Genomic DNA, 15779 nt, shown 5'->3' with positions numbered 1-15779 from the left:
CCCCCCCCCCCCCCCCCCCCCCTTCTCTCTCTCTCTCTCTCTCTCTCTCTCTCTCTAGAGAGGAGGAGACTAAAATGAGGTCAGATTTGTTTAAAGAAAGATGCGTGACCCGACCTCCAGCTTACTCGGGATGCGAGCAAGATTTTCCTCTCACGCAAAAGTTGTAAACATTTTATTCTTAGCTTAGACGTATAAAGAAAGAAGGCGTTACCCGACCTCCAGCTTACTCGGGATGTGTGCAAGATTTTCCCCTCACGCAAAAGTCGTAAACATTATATTCCGAACATTGACGGAAATTAAAAACGTGCTAAAATCAACGGTCAAATAAAGCCTTGTTTTCACCAACGTAAATAAATACTCTATATTTTATTAGAAATCATTTTTTTTTTCTGCACTTCTTAACATGCTTCATTATTTAGGTTTTGTTTTTACATTTTCACCTCGGAAAAGATAGTACCATAATAGCCTGATCTCTCACTATCCGGAACTTTACAGCGCTATTTCTATGTTTTTATTCAAACAGACTTTGACCTCATTCTTTCAGTGTTCGTTTATTAAAAATGAAGCTCTCGTGCTGTTTGTATGTGTGTGTGTGTGTGTGTGTGGGTATAGTGAATACACAAAAATATCCAAATCTACTTAACAATAGACTAGCAGAAAGAATGTATATAATTCATGGGCGGTATTTTTGTTATCCCTTTAAATAACCAAGTATTGGAAGTTCAGTACTTAGGACCTGAGGTAAGTTAGTGTTCATGTTCCGCCAATATCTTTGGGTGGGGTATTTCCTCTTCCCCCTAAACATAAGTGACCGGGGACCTGAGGGTATTTGGAATATTGTCTCTCCGAAGCTTTCAGTTACTCTTTGTTTTCCATCCTTCTTGAACCTTATGCTCAAGCAGAGACCAACACTTCATTTTTCATTTGTATCTGTGAACAAGTGGAAAAATGACGAGACATAATCCCAAAGTAATTACCGTATGGCAATAGGTTCTTAAGTTTCCTGTAAAAGAAAACTATTGAGATGGTTATTTGTCAGTCCGTCCGCACTTTTTCTCTCCGCCCTCTCATCTGAAAGACTACTGAGGTTAGAGGGCTGCAAATTGGAATGTTGATCATCCACCCTCCAATCATCAAGCATATCAAACTCCAGCCCTCTAGCATCAGTAGTTTTGATTTTATTTAAGGTTAAGGTTTCATGGTCTACAGCTGAGAGTTTCATGGGCTGTGGCTGAGAGTTTTGTACAACATTATGCGCTTTACAGAAAACTCCATTGCGCCGAAGAAACTTTTTGCTTGTTATTATAGTGAATTAGCAAGGGAACATCACGCACATCACAGTATCATTTATCATCCACAAGTTACCACGTATTGACCCACTGACCCACATACTAATAATGAGTAGTTCCATTGGGTTCGAGTCGACCTCGTTTGAATCTGTTACTAATCGACACTACCAGTTGGCGTGGGTATGAGTCGACACGGTTGTAGGTCGATCAAGTTAGAACGTAGACCTGGTTACAAGTCGATTAGGTAATGAGTTGACGTTTTTATTTTGTGTAAGAGTGTGGGGAGCTGGTCTTTTATAAATAGCTGGACCTTCCGTAGACAGCACGCTAATGTTTAATATTTTCATATCGGGTGAAAATGATTTTTTGCTTGAAATACAGATGCATCTCTCGTTCAGGTTATACTTTCATTCTTAAACTACAGCTATGATGCCTCGACTTCTAAATTCCGTAAAAAAAAAGTGAGTGGTGCTAACTAGTTTAACACAAGTATACCAAACTTTTGTCCTTACTTTAAAGTTATGCAAAGCATTACCAGTTACTTTTAGAGGGTAATTAACCAGATAAACTGAGAGTTAGAGGGAGAGAGAGAGCGCGTTTTACACTGAAGTACATTTTCACAACTAATACAACTCCACAATTCTAAAGCAGTAAATAACAAATGACGGCAAATACGTGTTTTTAAACAATGGGGAAAAAGTTGTTCAGAGTGCAAATTAAAGTGCTTCATCAGAAACGAACACATAGAATCTGCTGGGAGTACTATTTTGTGTGTTTGTGTGTGGATGAGATAATTGATGTTTTGGCAATATTAACTGCTTAAAATCACAAGTATCTACTTGATGCGTCCAACCAGCTAAGAACTACATCATCCATGTCGGAATTGAACGGAAAGAAGGAAATGAACGATGACTGATGGCTAAAAAAAACACAGATATGAAAAATAAAATGCTTGCTGGAAAGCGAAATGACATCAAGCACACGCAGCGCCAAGCATTTTAATTAAATGCTTAAGGCGACACGATTCCTTCATGGTAATTAGCATACTGATCAATTATTGCCGGGCACGTAAAACATTTCGGTTTAAAAAGCCGCAAAAAAGAAATTCCTTCCATTCCTGGAGGCTTGATATTAGCTAACGGAATAGGACTCTCATTTCACTGGCGAAAAATTTTGCGGCTCGAAGGAAGTTTCATTAGAGGTTTTTGTTGTTTTGCATTTCACTTAAGCCTTTCCTCACGCGGACATTAGGGACAGACCGACTGTAATGGTTGATTATTTAGCGTGTATTAACATGCAGTATATTTGTAGGCTTTACTCATCTCAAGGTGTTATGTTTATAATTACATACACAGCACGGGCATGCAAACACTAAAGTACGCATGCATACACACACACACACACACACACACACACACATATATATATAATATATATATATATATATATATATATATATATATATATATGTATATATCATATTCGATCTCACGAGAGGATGAAATTGTTGTCAACTAAAAAATTCCCCTTCGGTTGACATATATGAAAATATTTTAACTCCAAGGTAGAGCGAATTGGATATTAAAAGACGTTAGTAGCTTAATGCATGCATATGAATCAGGTGATGTGATGAAAGTTCATATAATATATATATATATATATATATATATATATATATATATGTGTGTGTGTGAGTGTGTTGTGTGTGTTGTGTGTGTGTTGTTTAGTGTTACGTGCACGTGCTGTGTATGTGTAATTATATGCTTAAAACCTTCAGACGTGTGAAGTGTATAATTATACTGCATGTTAATACACGTTAAATAATCACTCATATACTTCTAATATATCTGCATGTGTGTGTGCGTTGTGTGTGGATGTTGTGTGTGTGTTTTTTAAGTGTTTACGTTGCCTGTTGCTGTGTATGTAACTAATATAAGCTTAAAAACCTCTGTAAAAAAAAAAAAAAAAATTAAAAAAAAAAATTAGCTTAAAAAAAACCTTTCAGCGTGTGGAAGTGTATAAATTATACTGCATGATAATACACGCTAAATAATCACTTCTATACTTCTAATATATTTGTATGTGTGTGCGCGTTGTGTGTATTTGTCTGTGTGAATGTTTATAGGATCAATAGCAAAGATGCTGCAACACCGTCCTGAATATCAGTTTCTGGAATTTTTTGGGATAAGGCCTTCTGGATGCTCTGTGACTAAAGGAAGAGGTCAAACTTCTGTACTTAAACTAAACTTGGGTGCATTTTGAATTTCACAGGTAATAAATGGCTAATGTACCTATATGCGACTATAGCCCTTATAATCTTACAGCATGTTTGTAGTGACACTGAATTGCATTTTGCAATGTAACATCCGTTTTCATTAATAATCAACGGTTTTTATATAAGGCCATGTTCTTATAATGGTTTTGTAAAATTAATCATGTACTTGTTCCATAAATTCCAACTTTTCCCTTTCGGTTTGGGGGTCAGGGAATCGGTTTATTGGAAACTCAACTCGAACACAACAATGGAGACGTTCATTTAGGTTTTCTTTGTTTCTACTTAGGAGTGACTCTAAATGATCTAGCTTGTTGCTACGTTCATTTGTTCACCAGGAAGCCATAGGACAACGTTGAATTATCGATTTCCAGCTTCGGTTCGAAACATCTGCTCCTTGCAAATTTCTGACGGTTTCTCAGTGACAGATCATATTGTAAATAGATACTTACATATTGTCGTGTCACATACGCACTCGCACGCACACACACATACACAAATACACACACACACACACACATACACATACACACACACACACACACACACACACACACACACATATATATATATATATATATATATATATATATATATATATATATAAAATCTTACCATGGTTACCGAGACCAATAAGTATATGTTTATGAATTTATATAAAAGACCATGAACGACTAAAACCACAAAATTACAATGACATTGTTGTAGAAATAATGTATTTTATAAAGCCCATAATGTGAATATAAGGAATTATAATTGTAATATAAAAATTAAGATGTTTTCTGCATCTTACCAATAAATACCAATAAATCAATACCTCCAGACTGTGTTCATAGAGAATAACTCTCTCTCTCTCTCTCTCTCTCTCTCTCTCTCTCTCTCTCTCTCCACGTATAGTCCATGTACGTACATCCTTCCGTACATAGTTTCACATGCCCAGGAACATTATACATTTGGTGAGGGGTGGGGAGAGTAGTTACAGCGCGGATGGAATTATGCGGATTATCAGTAGTTACTCATTCCCATCATTCCCATGCGATAATAATTATAACTTATGTAAGAAAAAAAAAAAGCGCAATTATTCAAATGTGGTAAGAAAAATTACCATCTCCTGTTAAAATTGCACCATCAGTTGAGATGACTTAATCAGTTTGCATCGACACCCGCCGAATATAAAATTCTTTTATATAAGGTTAAAAAAAGAATAGATATATATATATATATATATATATATATACACACACAAACAAACACACACATACATTTGCGTGCGTATGCGCGCGTGTTCGTTCCCAATAAGCCAGTTTTGGGATCCAAAGAAAACTCATCATTTCCAAATCACTGCAATAAGCGCCTCAGTGGCGTGGTCGGTATGGTGTTGGCGTGCCACCTCGGTGGCCCCGAGTTGGATTCTCGGGCATTCCATTGAGGAGTTAGAGATGTCTATTTCTGGTTATGGAAGCTCACTCCCGACGTGGTTCGGAAGTCACGTAAAGCCGTTGGTCCCATTGCTGAATAACCACTGGTTCCGTGCAACGTAAAAACACCATACAAACAAACAAACCAAATCACTGCAAGGTTCTTAGAATGACTGAATCAGTGATTACTCATAATGCAAAGAGCTTACCAGGACACAACAGATTCAGACTCTAAAACAGTGGGCCTGTCAGCAACTTTTCGGTCCCTATGTACCCGCCTCTATCTTGTATACAACCTTTCTGTTAGTCGAGCACTTCATCCACCAAATCTAGGCAATACGTTCTCTGTCTTCATGTCCTGTTGCCTCTGTGTACTCTCAGAATTGTTCAGAGTTCAGTGGTTTATTCCTGTTGTCTTTTTTCATGATTAAAAGTCTTCCCCCCCCCACCCCCCCCACCCCCGCCCCCAATGCTCGCTTTTTTCATGCGTGTCACTTTTGAAGTGTAAACAGGAAGGCATCGAAGTGGGCATGACCCAGCATTCGTAGTTTCGTGACTCCTGGTGCTTGGAAGCAATCTTATTTCACTTTCTTCCTTAGCAATAAGTACGTAAGCTGGACAAAAAAGCTCAGTGCAAAAGCATGACTCTTGGTGGTATTAGGTTGGGGCGATTGGGGGTGCCTGTTGAGTATGCTTAGTGGACGGATGTTGTGAAGGGATTCTCAGGTGGGGACCGGGGCGGGCGGGGAGGGGGAGGAATGCCATAGTGAATGCCTAAGGACGACAGCAGTTCTAACTAGGCCGGTGGCAATGAGCGGTTGGTTCTCTTTAGTGTTGTTGCCTTCAGCATAGAAAAACCGATATTTTCTGGATCATTCAGAGCGCATGTGACTGGAAAAACGTACTTTTAGTATTGAGGGAAAGACTGAAAAATATAGTCGTCACAGTTAACATGAAACCATATTGGCAATTGTGTTATTCCAAGCAGTGCAAGCAAGAAACGCTTATGGAAGAAAAATCGACCCTTCTCTACCCTTATTGCAGTGATTGTTTTAGAAAACTCTTTCTATTATCATCCGTTTTAGTCGTCAGACGCTTGAACTAACTCAATTCAAGGAGTGTTCGATAGAATTCAACTGTTAAGGATAATATCTAAAAATGAATCAAGGTCATTCAATTGTTTCGTTACTGATTCCTGGAAAGCTTTACTGTACATTATTTTACAGACTGTTCAGAATAGTTAATTTCGAATTAGATAAGGAATTTGTACTATACATTATATATATATATATATATATATATATATATATATATATATATATATGATTTAATGTGTTAACAAACAGAAAATATAGACTGATATAGAGATCAAATTTTGCTTTGAACGGTACTTACCTGTTATATATATATATATATATATATATTATATATATATATCATATATATATATATATATATAAAGTTTTTGCCACGAGGGAAAAAATGAAAAAGGGAGATAGCCAAGTACTTTCAGTCCTGTTCGGACCCTTTACTGAGGCCTCAGTAAAGGGTCCGAACAGGACCGAAAGTACTTGGCTATCTCGCTTTTTCATTTTTTCCTTCGTGGCAAAAAAAACCTTTATTTATACATAGCATCATGTTTTATATACTTCGTGATCAAGTTATTCATATATATATATATATATATATATATATATATATTATATATATATATATATATATGTATATATCATGTTAATATATATTTTATATATATATACATATACTATATTTATATATATATGTATATATATATATATATACTATATATATATATATATAAAAATCCATATATAGTGATATTTAGTACTGTTAAGTACAATGGGTAAAATCTCTATAGAATGAGGAAACAATCCAAAAAGTAGACTGCGATATAGAAAATGTATGTATTTTAGTTTGCTCTGATACCGTCTGCAAAATGGTGGTTGCTTGGTTGGTGCAGAATAAGTCAGAGGTCTGTTGTGGCCCTCTGGTCACCTAATAAAGACTTGTATAAATGGTTTTACATAACACAAATATCAGAAATTTTTCTGAAAGATACATATACATATATATATATATGTGTGTGTATGTGTGTGTGTGTGTGTGTAAAGGTGTAAAAAAAGGTTAGTGTTGCATATTATGCGTAGGATTCATTTTTAATTGCATCTTAATTATCAGTCTACCCATTTAATTTTTTTATCTTGCTTATCACTGAATTTTAGTCTGTCTTTTTTTTTTTTTTTTTTTTTTTTTTTTAGGTGTGTAGTACGTATTCCTTTGCGCTCTCTGTAGGGGTTGGCAAGAATACAGAAACTTCTTTTTCTTAATTCCGGCGTAACAATTGTATGGGAACCATTCAGCAACTACTTCCTAAACACGCTTTAATATTTAAAAAAAGAAAGAAAAAAAAAAAAAAAACATCGCTTACCAACTGCCCTCTAGAACAACGATAATGGTAATGGCTTACCTGTAACAAAAAGTTGTTCATTTTCAAGTTCTGATCATTTTTCTGGGAAATAGGTCTACATTTTAAAAGAATGCATGTAATTCTTATAAATGAAATATCGTTAAAGACTGACTTTCCGTTAAATCTATGGAACGCCTTCTGACACCTAAATAATAACAGAAATAACAATGATTATCATAATGGATGGAACGCAATACTTTTTCCTTTGATTTCGTTTTTATATCTTGTATAGTTTTCATATTTGGTTGTTACACAAAACACAATGTTGATTTAATTCCTTCGCTTTCGGCCAAAAGTCTAAAGGGCTTCTGAAGACAGGTAGTGTTACCGATCACTTTGTGATTTAATTATTACTGTTAACGTGTAACATCTGAGATATGTAAATTTTTCATATCATAAAAACGAAAAAAGAAAATCGTTTCCTTTACACTTATTGTGAAAACAAAGAAGCAGTCGTTATTTTTCTTCAATAATAATAATAATAATAATAATAATAATAATAATAATAATACTATTAAAAAAGGATGGCAGAATTAAGCGAGTTGATTTTATATATTGTTTTATTTTTTATTTTCCTTACAATTTATAATTTCAAAAAATTATAAATGCTGAAGGTAATCTTTTATTTTTATTAGAACAGGATCTCAGGTCCAGGTCAAGCAGGGGTCGTCGTCAGTGCCGGTATTATTCCGGAATAATACCGGCACTGACGATGACCCCTGCTTGACCTGGACCTGATATCCTGTTCTAATAAAAGATTACCCTCGGCATTTATAATTTTTTGAAGATTCCCAATATGAATATTGGCCAGTTACTGAGAAACATCGCTGAGCCTGAGAAGCGAATTGTAAGGAAAATAGAAAAAACAATATATAAAATCAACTCGCTTAATTCTGCCATTCTTTTTAACAATAATAATAATAAAACTAATAATAATAATTGAGATTGACAAGGAGGACCGTGCAGGTCATCGAAAGCTTTATGCTTTGTATTTTAAATAACAAAATCAAACAGACAGACTATTGTGGATTTACTTTTCCAATAATAATAATGATAATAAAATGAACCGTGGAAGATCAGAAAATACAATGTCATTATGGAAGATTAACACCAAAAGGCATTTACTACGTGATAGCTAGCCAGATATCTTACTTAAAATACGTAATTTTGTCTCATTATTTTCGGGTCTTCAAATGAGTTGTATGCGCGATTACCACCACTATTTCACTGCCTCTCTTTTTAACTGCTTTACTGTGGGAATCATTTATCTGTGAGTCAAGACAGACTTCCAGAAAGTGGTCCCTAGCAAGAGGTTAGTTTGGTGCCTTTGCAGAAGTTTCGTATGGTACTACTTGCTCAAGTGAATCGCAATTCAATGCAGTAGAAGAGGGGACAAGCGTCAGTTGCATTTGTAGAAAGGTTGGTTTATTTTACTGCATCAGTAATGCCACTTCCAAATAGAAATCTACAACGTTGTAAGTCTTATTATTAAAGAAATAAAAAAAAATTAAAAAATTGTGATATTTCATGTTTTGCTAAAAAAAGTTGGACGGTTACTGCTGCTGGAGGTTACCGTTAGCAGAAGAAGCAGAAGCAGAGGACAAAGAACCCTGGCATTGGGCAGGTGCTGCAGAAGGGTAAGGAGCATCCTGAAGGGCACAGCGAGGAGAGCAGCAGAGGTTACGGTGAGGTCACTCGTGAAAGACTGGTGACCTCTCGTGTGGGCTGCTACCTTTTATGTTCGGCGACGTGCGTTCAAGGCAGCGTTGCCAGGTTGCAGCCAACACGGCACGTACGCTGGACTGCCGTGTCAGCATGGCAATTCACGTCTCACGTCGTAATGGATGGCACATGTCGCAATTGCGAGTTGCGACTTGCGCTATCGAATGGCGACGCCATTGCATCAGTGTTGCCTCTTGCACAACAAATGACAGTTGTCATGACTCGACTGCATATGTTTTGGGTGGTGTTGTGCTTCTGCCATCACTTGGCGCACTTTGCCAAACTTGGCAACACAGTTACATTCAGGGCGATTGTTGGCGACTTGGTCATAATTGCATCGTAATGGCGTCATAGTGAGTAAATTTTCGGCTGTTACGACTTGTGCGGTCGTAAATCGCCAATGTGTGAGTCGGGCATAAGGAACCATCGAGCATATTTAAATCATGATAAAGTAATCTTCACTTCGGAAATCCTAGATAGCTTCTGTTATTTAAGTATTCATTGAGACTTTTATTACTTTATTTGCTTGAGTGCTATCTATAGTTCCATCAGTTATCATGAAATGACATATTTCTGTACCTTAAAGGGTTACCTTTGTGAGATTATTATTTTGATAGTATATGTGTGTAAAACTGATTCTTATGATGACAGGTGTCTATCATATTGTCCATTAAAGCTGGGGGCTGAACTGGCCAAACGTAAGGTACTCTATAGTAGTTCCAGTTATTTGGAGCACTCCATCCTCATTATAATGGACAGATAACGGCAGTGTTGAACTTAATAGGTTTCTCTTATTAGTGCAGCATTGACAAATTGATTTCTTCCTGTTGTACCATAGCTCAGAGAATTGTTAGGATGCTGTACATTGTCCTGCCTTTCCTTGTAAATGGGTACATCCTTGTTTCAGTGATTTCTAAATTTAGGTTTACTAGTTTGGTCATAGAGGATAGTAAACATTTCCAGTAATTAAAGATTTTCTTCTGTTATCGCACCTGGTATCGTACTAAATGCTAGAATTGCCGAATAAGTTCAGGAAACCATTCTCCCAAGGTCCTGCCTATTGCAGAAAGTCATTGGGTATGATGTTATACAGGTTTCCTTTATCTCGATGATCCAGAGCAAGGCAGTGACCATGTATAATCTTGTTATTTGATAGGAATTAGAAAGATAATGGAAATAACAGATGTCATTTTGCAGAAACAGTAATTACTGTATTACTGATAAAATGGTCATGCATTTTCTAGTAGGGAAATATGGAAGAGGAAAAAAAATTGGGCAAGACTTGAGAATTTTACCTGGGTATTTAAAGTTAAGTCAATTGGCAGATATGATTGGGGCCTTGTAAATAGAAAACCCTATGCAATTTCCGGTCTACTTCTGCTTTGATCATTACCTAAACAGTTAGATGGATTCCTCTTACCTCAAAACCTTAGAGAAGACATCAATATCTATTAACTTATTAGCAACCATGCTCGCTATATTCGTTGTCCTGTAAAACTTACGAAGTCATTTCAGACTTAAAACACCATCAAATTCAATATCAAAATCATATCTTAGAAATCCCATGGCTGCAATATTGAAAAATGGTTGCCAGGCCTAAATTTAGTTAAATTTCCGGAGCTTGCATGGTTGTAAAATAGTTTATTTCAAACATGCTACTACTGTGCAAAGCTTCATGGTTTTCTATATGAAAAAAATCACCTAATTTTTTGCACTCCAGTTCCACACTGTAGAACAGGAATACATTTCTAGCAGTTGGATTTATATATCAATCTGCATTGGATGTGTTGAAAATAACAAACAAAAGGAGGTTCACTGAATTGCCATCGTAGACCATTCACTTCCGCTAAATTCATTCCCTTTATATAATTAACCGTAACTTCAGGCAATAGTAACGCTTATAAGTACCACAGCGCCTTGTGTACAGTCGGCGGGAACTTAATTGGTTATCTGCGAGTGATGGCTGATTCACAGTGAAGTCGATTTATTTCGTATGAAAGAAAATCTAGTCATCCCGTCCTCGCTCTATTCAGTGCCAATCGTATGACCACAGTATTCGCAGCCCGGTTTGTTTTAATGGCCCTTGTAGAAGCACCTTGGACCAGTGGAGGTGGTGTATTGAAGGAAACCCCTGAATGCCGATTGCATCACAATGCCATCCGAGTGGGTGGTTTGGAAGCGACGGAGCCGCCTCTTCCAGGGCCCAGGAAGAAACCAGTCACCCTTCCAAGAAAGTCTGGTTCTGTAAATTTCAGGTTAGTCGTCTCCTGAAGAGCTTATTTTCATGTGTACACATACCCTAATGTGTTATTCAAAATGTGTTACCATTTTATTTTTACAATACTTCTCCCTCATATCCACACGCATTCATTTAGCTAAGGCCACAGGGAACTAAAGAAGTACCAAGTGTTATATCAACTCATTTTCGAGGAACGTTACCTGTGCGCACATGAAAACATGTATCACGCCTAAATACGCAGATGATCCCTTTAAGCTTATTCTACGGAATTAAATGAGGGGAAGGGAATGTGTCAGTGGAGTATCTTCGTTTCTTTCTGTATTGGAGGAGAAAGTGAAACCTTACATATACACTTCAAGACTCTCATTTGTTATTTTCTCTTTGTGGATGTGCTTGTTTTAGTGCCACACACACACATTCCTCTCTCACGTCTTCTTCACAGCAAAACACCTTCAAGTTCTGATGGATTTATGATTTGCCTGAAGCACTTTACTGTATTACCATTATTAATGCTCAAGGAACTACGGTAGTTCAACAACTCCTAATAGTTTCTCTCTCTCTCGCTCTCTCTCTCTCTCTCTCTCTCTCTCTCTCTCTCTCTCTCTCTTATATTTATATAAATGTGTGTGTGTGCGAGAGAGAGAGAGAGAGAGAGAGAGAGAGAAGAGAGAGAGGAGAGAGAGAGAGAGTATTTTCTCTATGACGAAAACTTACCAAACTTATGTACTCGTAATTTAAACCTCACACACACCACACACACACACACACACACATATATATATATATATATATATATATATATATATATATATATATATATATATATATATGTGTGTGTGTGTGTGTGTGTGTGTGTGTGTGTGTGTGTGTGTGTGTGTGTGTGTGTGTGTGTGACGGAAACTTACCAAGGACTTATGTACGCTCATCATTTAAACCTCATCAGCTGCTCATCAACACCTCTGCATATATTAAACCATTCATCCATCACCTCCAGACGCTCTTACGTATGCTTTAAGTTGCCAATACACCAGATCATTCGATCAGTTTCCACTCCTTTTTTTTATGAGAATCAACAGCCACATTTCACTTCCATGAAGAGACCTGGTAATAAGTCTTCAGTTACCATTTTGTGTCCTTTCATTCCCAGACTTTCTGACAGTCCGCCCTCATTTCCTTTTCTCGTCTGGTGCACGATTCACCTCTGTCCTCATCAAAACCTCAAGTCATGCAACCCCCTCTTTTCCTGATAGGTCATCCTATACATTATTTAACAGTATTTTCAAACCTCTTACACGACCGTTTCATAAAATATGGCTGATCCAAAATATTCTCTCCCTTGTCTAAAGTTAAGTACATCTTGGTTTAGCCAGACCACTGAGCTAATTAACAGCTCTCCTAGGACTGGCCGGAGGGATTAGATATTTTTATGTGCCTAGGAACCAATTGGTTACCTAGCAACGGGACCCACTGCTTATTGTGAGGTCCGAACCACATTATATCGAGAAATGAATTTTTATCATCAGAAATAAATTCTTCTGATTCCACGTTGGCAGAGCGGGGAGTCGAACTCGCTACTACCAAATCGGTAGGTGAGCATGCGTACCACTTGTCCAACGAGGAACTTCTTTGTCTAAACTATAAGTGAATATTATATTGCCGTAGTTTTTACATTTACTTCTAACTTCTGTTCTTATACAGAAGGAATGAGTCACACTCCTTGCATTTTTCCTGAGACCTTTCTGACAACCCTGGTCACCCTTTTGATCCCTGTATCACCACTATGCAGATTGATGGATTACTCTAAAACACTGATTCATACACTTTGATGAACACTCGATGACTTCTATACCTTTGTTTGTATTTCAACTTTGATAAACCAATAACACTCTAATTTCTTTACACTCTTCGAAAATATGTCTATTCTAAACTCAACTTGACACGTGTGCTCCTTTTCTTTCGCCAGTCAATGCAATTTCGATGTCCGGTGTTAGCAGGGAGTAGCCCTGAGGTTGGAGGAAAGAGCTTGGCGGTGCACTTTCACGCTGGCGATACAGTAAGAGGCAGAGGCCTGGATACTTCTTTTCCAGGTCACTCTCGTATGAACAGTCTAAGACCTGGGCTTCTGGAACGTCACCCTGCTCATGTCATTTAGTACCCGATATTTGAAGTATATTACAGCACCTTCTGGCTGACAACTGTTGTTGTGGCTTATTTGCTTCCTCTAGGCCTATGCACGGTGCTTAGGAGGGCCAAGGGAAACAGGATCGGCATTAGTAGAATTCAACTTTTAGGCGCAGCAGGGAGATCTGAGTACTTGAGTAGTCAGACGTTTTGGCGCATCCCTTATAAGTGGCTACTCTTCATTAATTAACAAGGCCTTTATCACCATCAGGGGGAAACATCCATTACTCCAGTCTTGCCGATTTATATAATACGGATTAGAGCATAGTGAAATAGAGGTGGTGTTACTTTGAGAGGATTATATGGGGACTAAGTCTCGTTTCCACTGTTCTAACTGTCAACTAGGGTATCTGTTCCGTCTAAATGAATGAATATCAACCATATATATATATATATATATATATATATAATATATATATATGTGTGTGTGTGTGTGTGTGTGGTTTGTGTGTGTGCGTGTATTTATATGCTTGATATGTTTTTGTGTGTGTTCATATGTATCTATGTGTGTATGTATAGAAAGTATTCGTTATAAAGGTTTTGTAAACATTTCTTATTGCGTACAAAATTTGTTTTTTTTATTATTATTTTCGGAACATGGGAATTTTCAAATGAAATTACAGTAATAACTGGTTGCAAAATGCTTCCAGAATGGGATTATATATTTTAATTTAAAGAATTATTCTTTTTCCGTATTTTCATGGTCCATATCCACGCGTGGGACAATATGTTCATTAGCTCAGAAAATATTGGAAGAACATTGTTTACATATTCTTCTCGTCTCAATGGTTGTCATGTCCTAAGAAATATGATTTAGGGAGCAAGAAGCAGTCGGTAGCAGCGGAAGTCATTTTTGGGTGTTTAGCTTTTTATTTATATTTGAGACTTCGTAATGATATGGTTTGGCATTATGAATTGCAGTCTTTTCGTAATCTATGTACTTTTACCCAGATTATTTCTTTACTATCGAATTGCTGTATGTTTATATTCACATCAGTCAAGTCGTTTTTCTCCAAAGCTCCTCATTTCACTCTATTTCATTCCCCTCTCACTCTCGAATTATAAGACCCTTTTACTGGTCCTGAGCTTGACTCATCTCTCTTCCTGTTACAGGTCTCGTTTACCCTGTTCGTGATTATATATCTCATTTCAAAATGACGCGACTTGTGGGTTTCCCCTCAATGTTTCTATAATAAATTTTTCTGTTTTGCTTTCTTTTGCCAGCTGTCAGTTTGTAAATTGGTTCATTTCACCTGTGAAATATTTCTGCCCTTTGTACGTTCAACTATTATTGTAGTTTCTTTTTCCCAGATGTTATTCTTCCTTCCCCGAAATTGCTAATCGTTTTCGGCACAAGTGGTTCTTTTTCTCGTTTCATTTATTGACGCATTTTATTCCTTACACTACATTTCCAAAGTTTATTTTATATTTTTCTCAATTTTTGTCCGATTTTATTTCACGACTCTGAGCTGTTGTTCTTTTAAAGTTTTTGTTACCTTATTGCTGTATACTTTTGTCTCTCTCTTATTTTGTCCAGTTGCTTAGGACTCACCTCAGCTATTTTACATATTCCCTTTCAGAGGCAAATGTTTGCCTCCTCCTATGGAATACTTTTGAAATGAGTAAGGTTTCTTGACACACAATTATAATGACTTATATTTGCATTCTTCGTCTTTCGAATCGGTGTCATGTGCAAAATTAGTAGTTTATTCACTGATTTTCAGAAATGGTGGACCAACCAATAGTACGTCCTTATTCTAAGGCTCATTATATGACTGACTTATTTAATTCTTTCAGTAAAAGATGCAATAGTAGCTGTTTAATCACTGTTGGTTCATATGAGTTTGTTTCTGCTTCCTCTGTCCAAGAAGTGAAATAGGCAGTAATAGTTACTGCTGGAATTTAAAAAAAAAAATTTCATTCAAACCACCGACAAAAGCCAGAGTAGCTGACATGTTTATTCTCACTCTTTCAAAACAGTGAAAAATTCATTAGTAACCATTTTTTTAGATCTTTTATTTTATGTTGTCTTTTTATTTTCCTTTGAGGCTAATGAAAGGCACAACAGTAATTGTTTAATCACTGCTGAAATTCATGACTTTTTACATTCTCTTTGAAAACAGTGAAAAAGAGTAGCTGTTTACTCAAAGATGAATTTTTTGGTGTATTT

General features: G+C 36.7%; 1 protein-coding gene across 6 annotated transcripts in view; it reads left to right on the top strand.

Moving 5' to 3' along the window:
• Positions 1-15779, top strand: part of LOC135214743 (small conductance calcium-activated potassium channel protein-like) — a 541318-nt gene that overhangs the window by 58178 nt on the left and 467361 nt on the right. For 2 of the 6 annotated variants that reach the window (XM_064249084.1, XM_064249082.1), the window contains exon 1: positions 10912-11444. The exons of 2 other annotated variants lie outside the window; for them this stretch is intronic. In XM_064249084.1, the coding sequence (XP_064105154.1) occupies positions 11325-11444 (120 nt within the window). In that variant the 5' untranslated portion in view covers positions 10912-11324. Of the gene's footprint in view, positions 1-5777; positions 5797-10909; positions 11445-15779 lie in introns of those variants that run through there. 2 more of the 6 variants (XM_064249083.1, XM_064249085.1) reach the window with 2 other exon arrangements.

Source organism: Macrobrachium nipponense, chromosome 46, assembly GCF_015104395.2.
Source record: "Macrobrachium nipponense isolate FS-2020 chromosome 46, ASM1510439v2, whole genome shotgun sequence".
NCBI lineage: Eukaryota > Metazoa > Arthropoda > Malacostraca > Decapoda > Palaemonidae > Macrobrachium > Macrobrachium nipponense.
The sequence above is the reverse complement of the archived record's forward strand: the minus strand, read 5'-3'. Positions and strand labels throughout refer to the sequence as shown.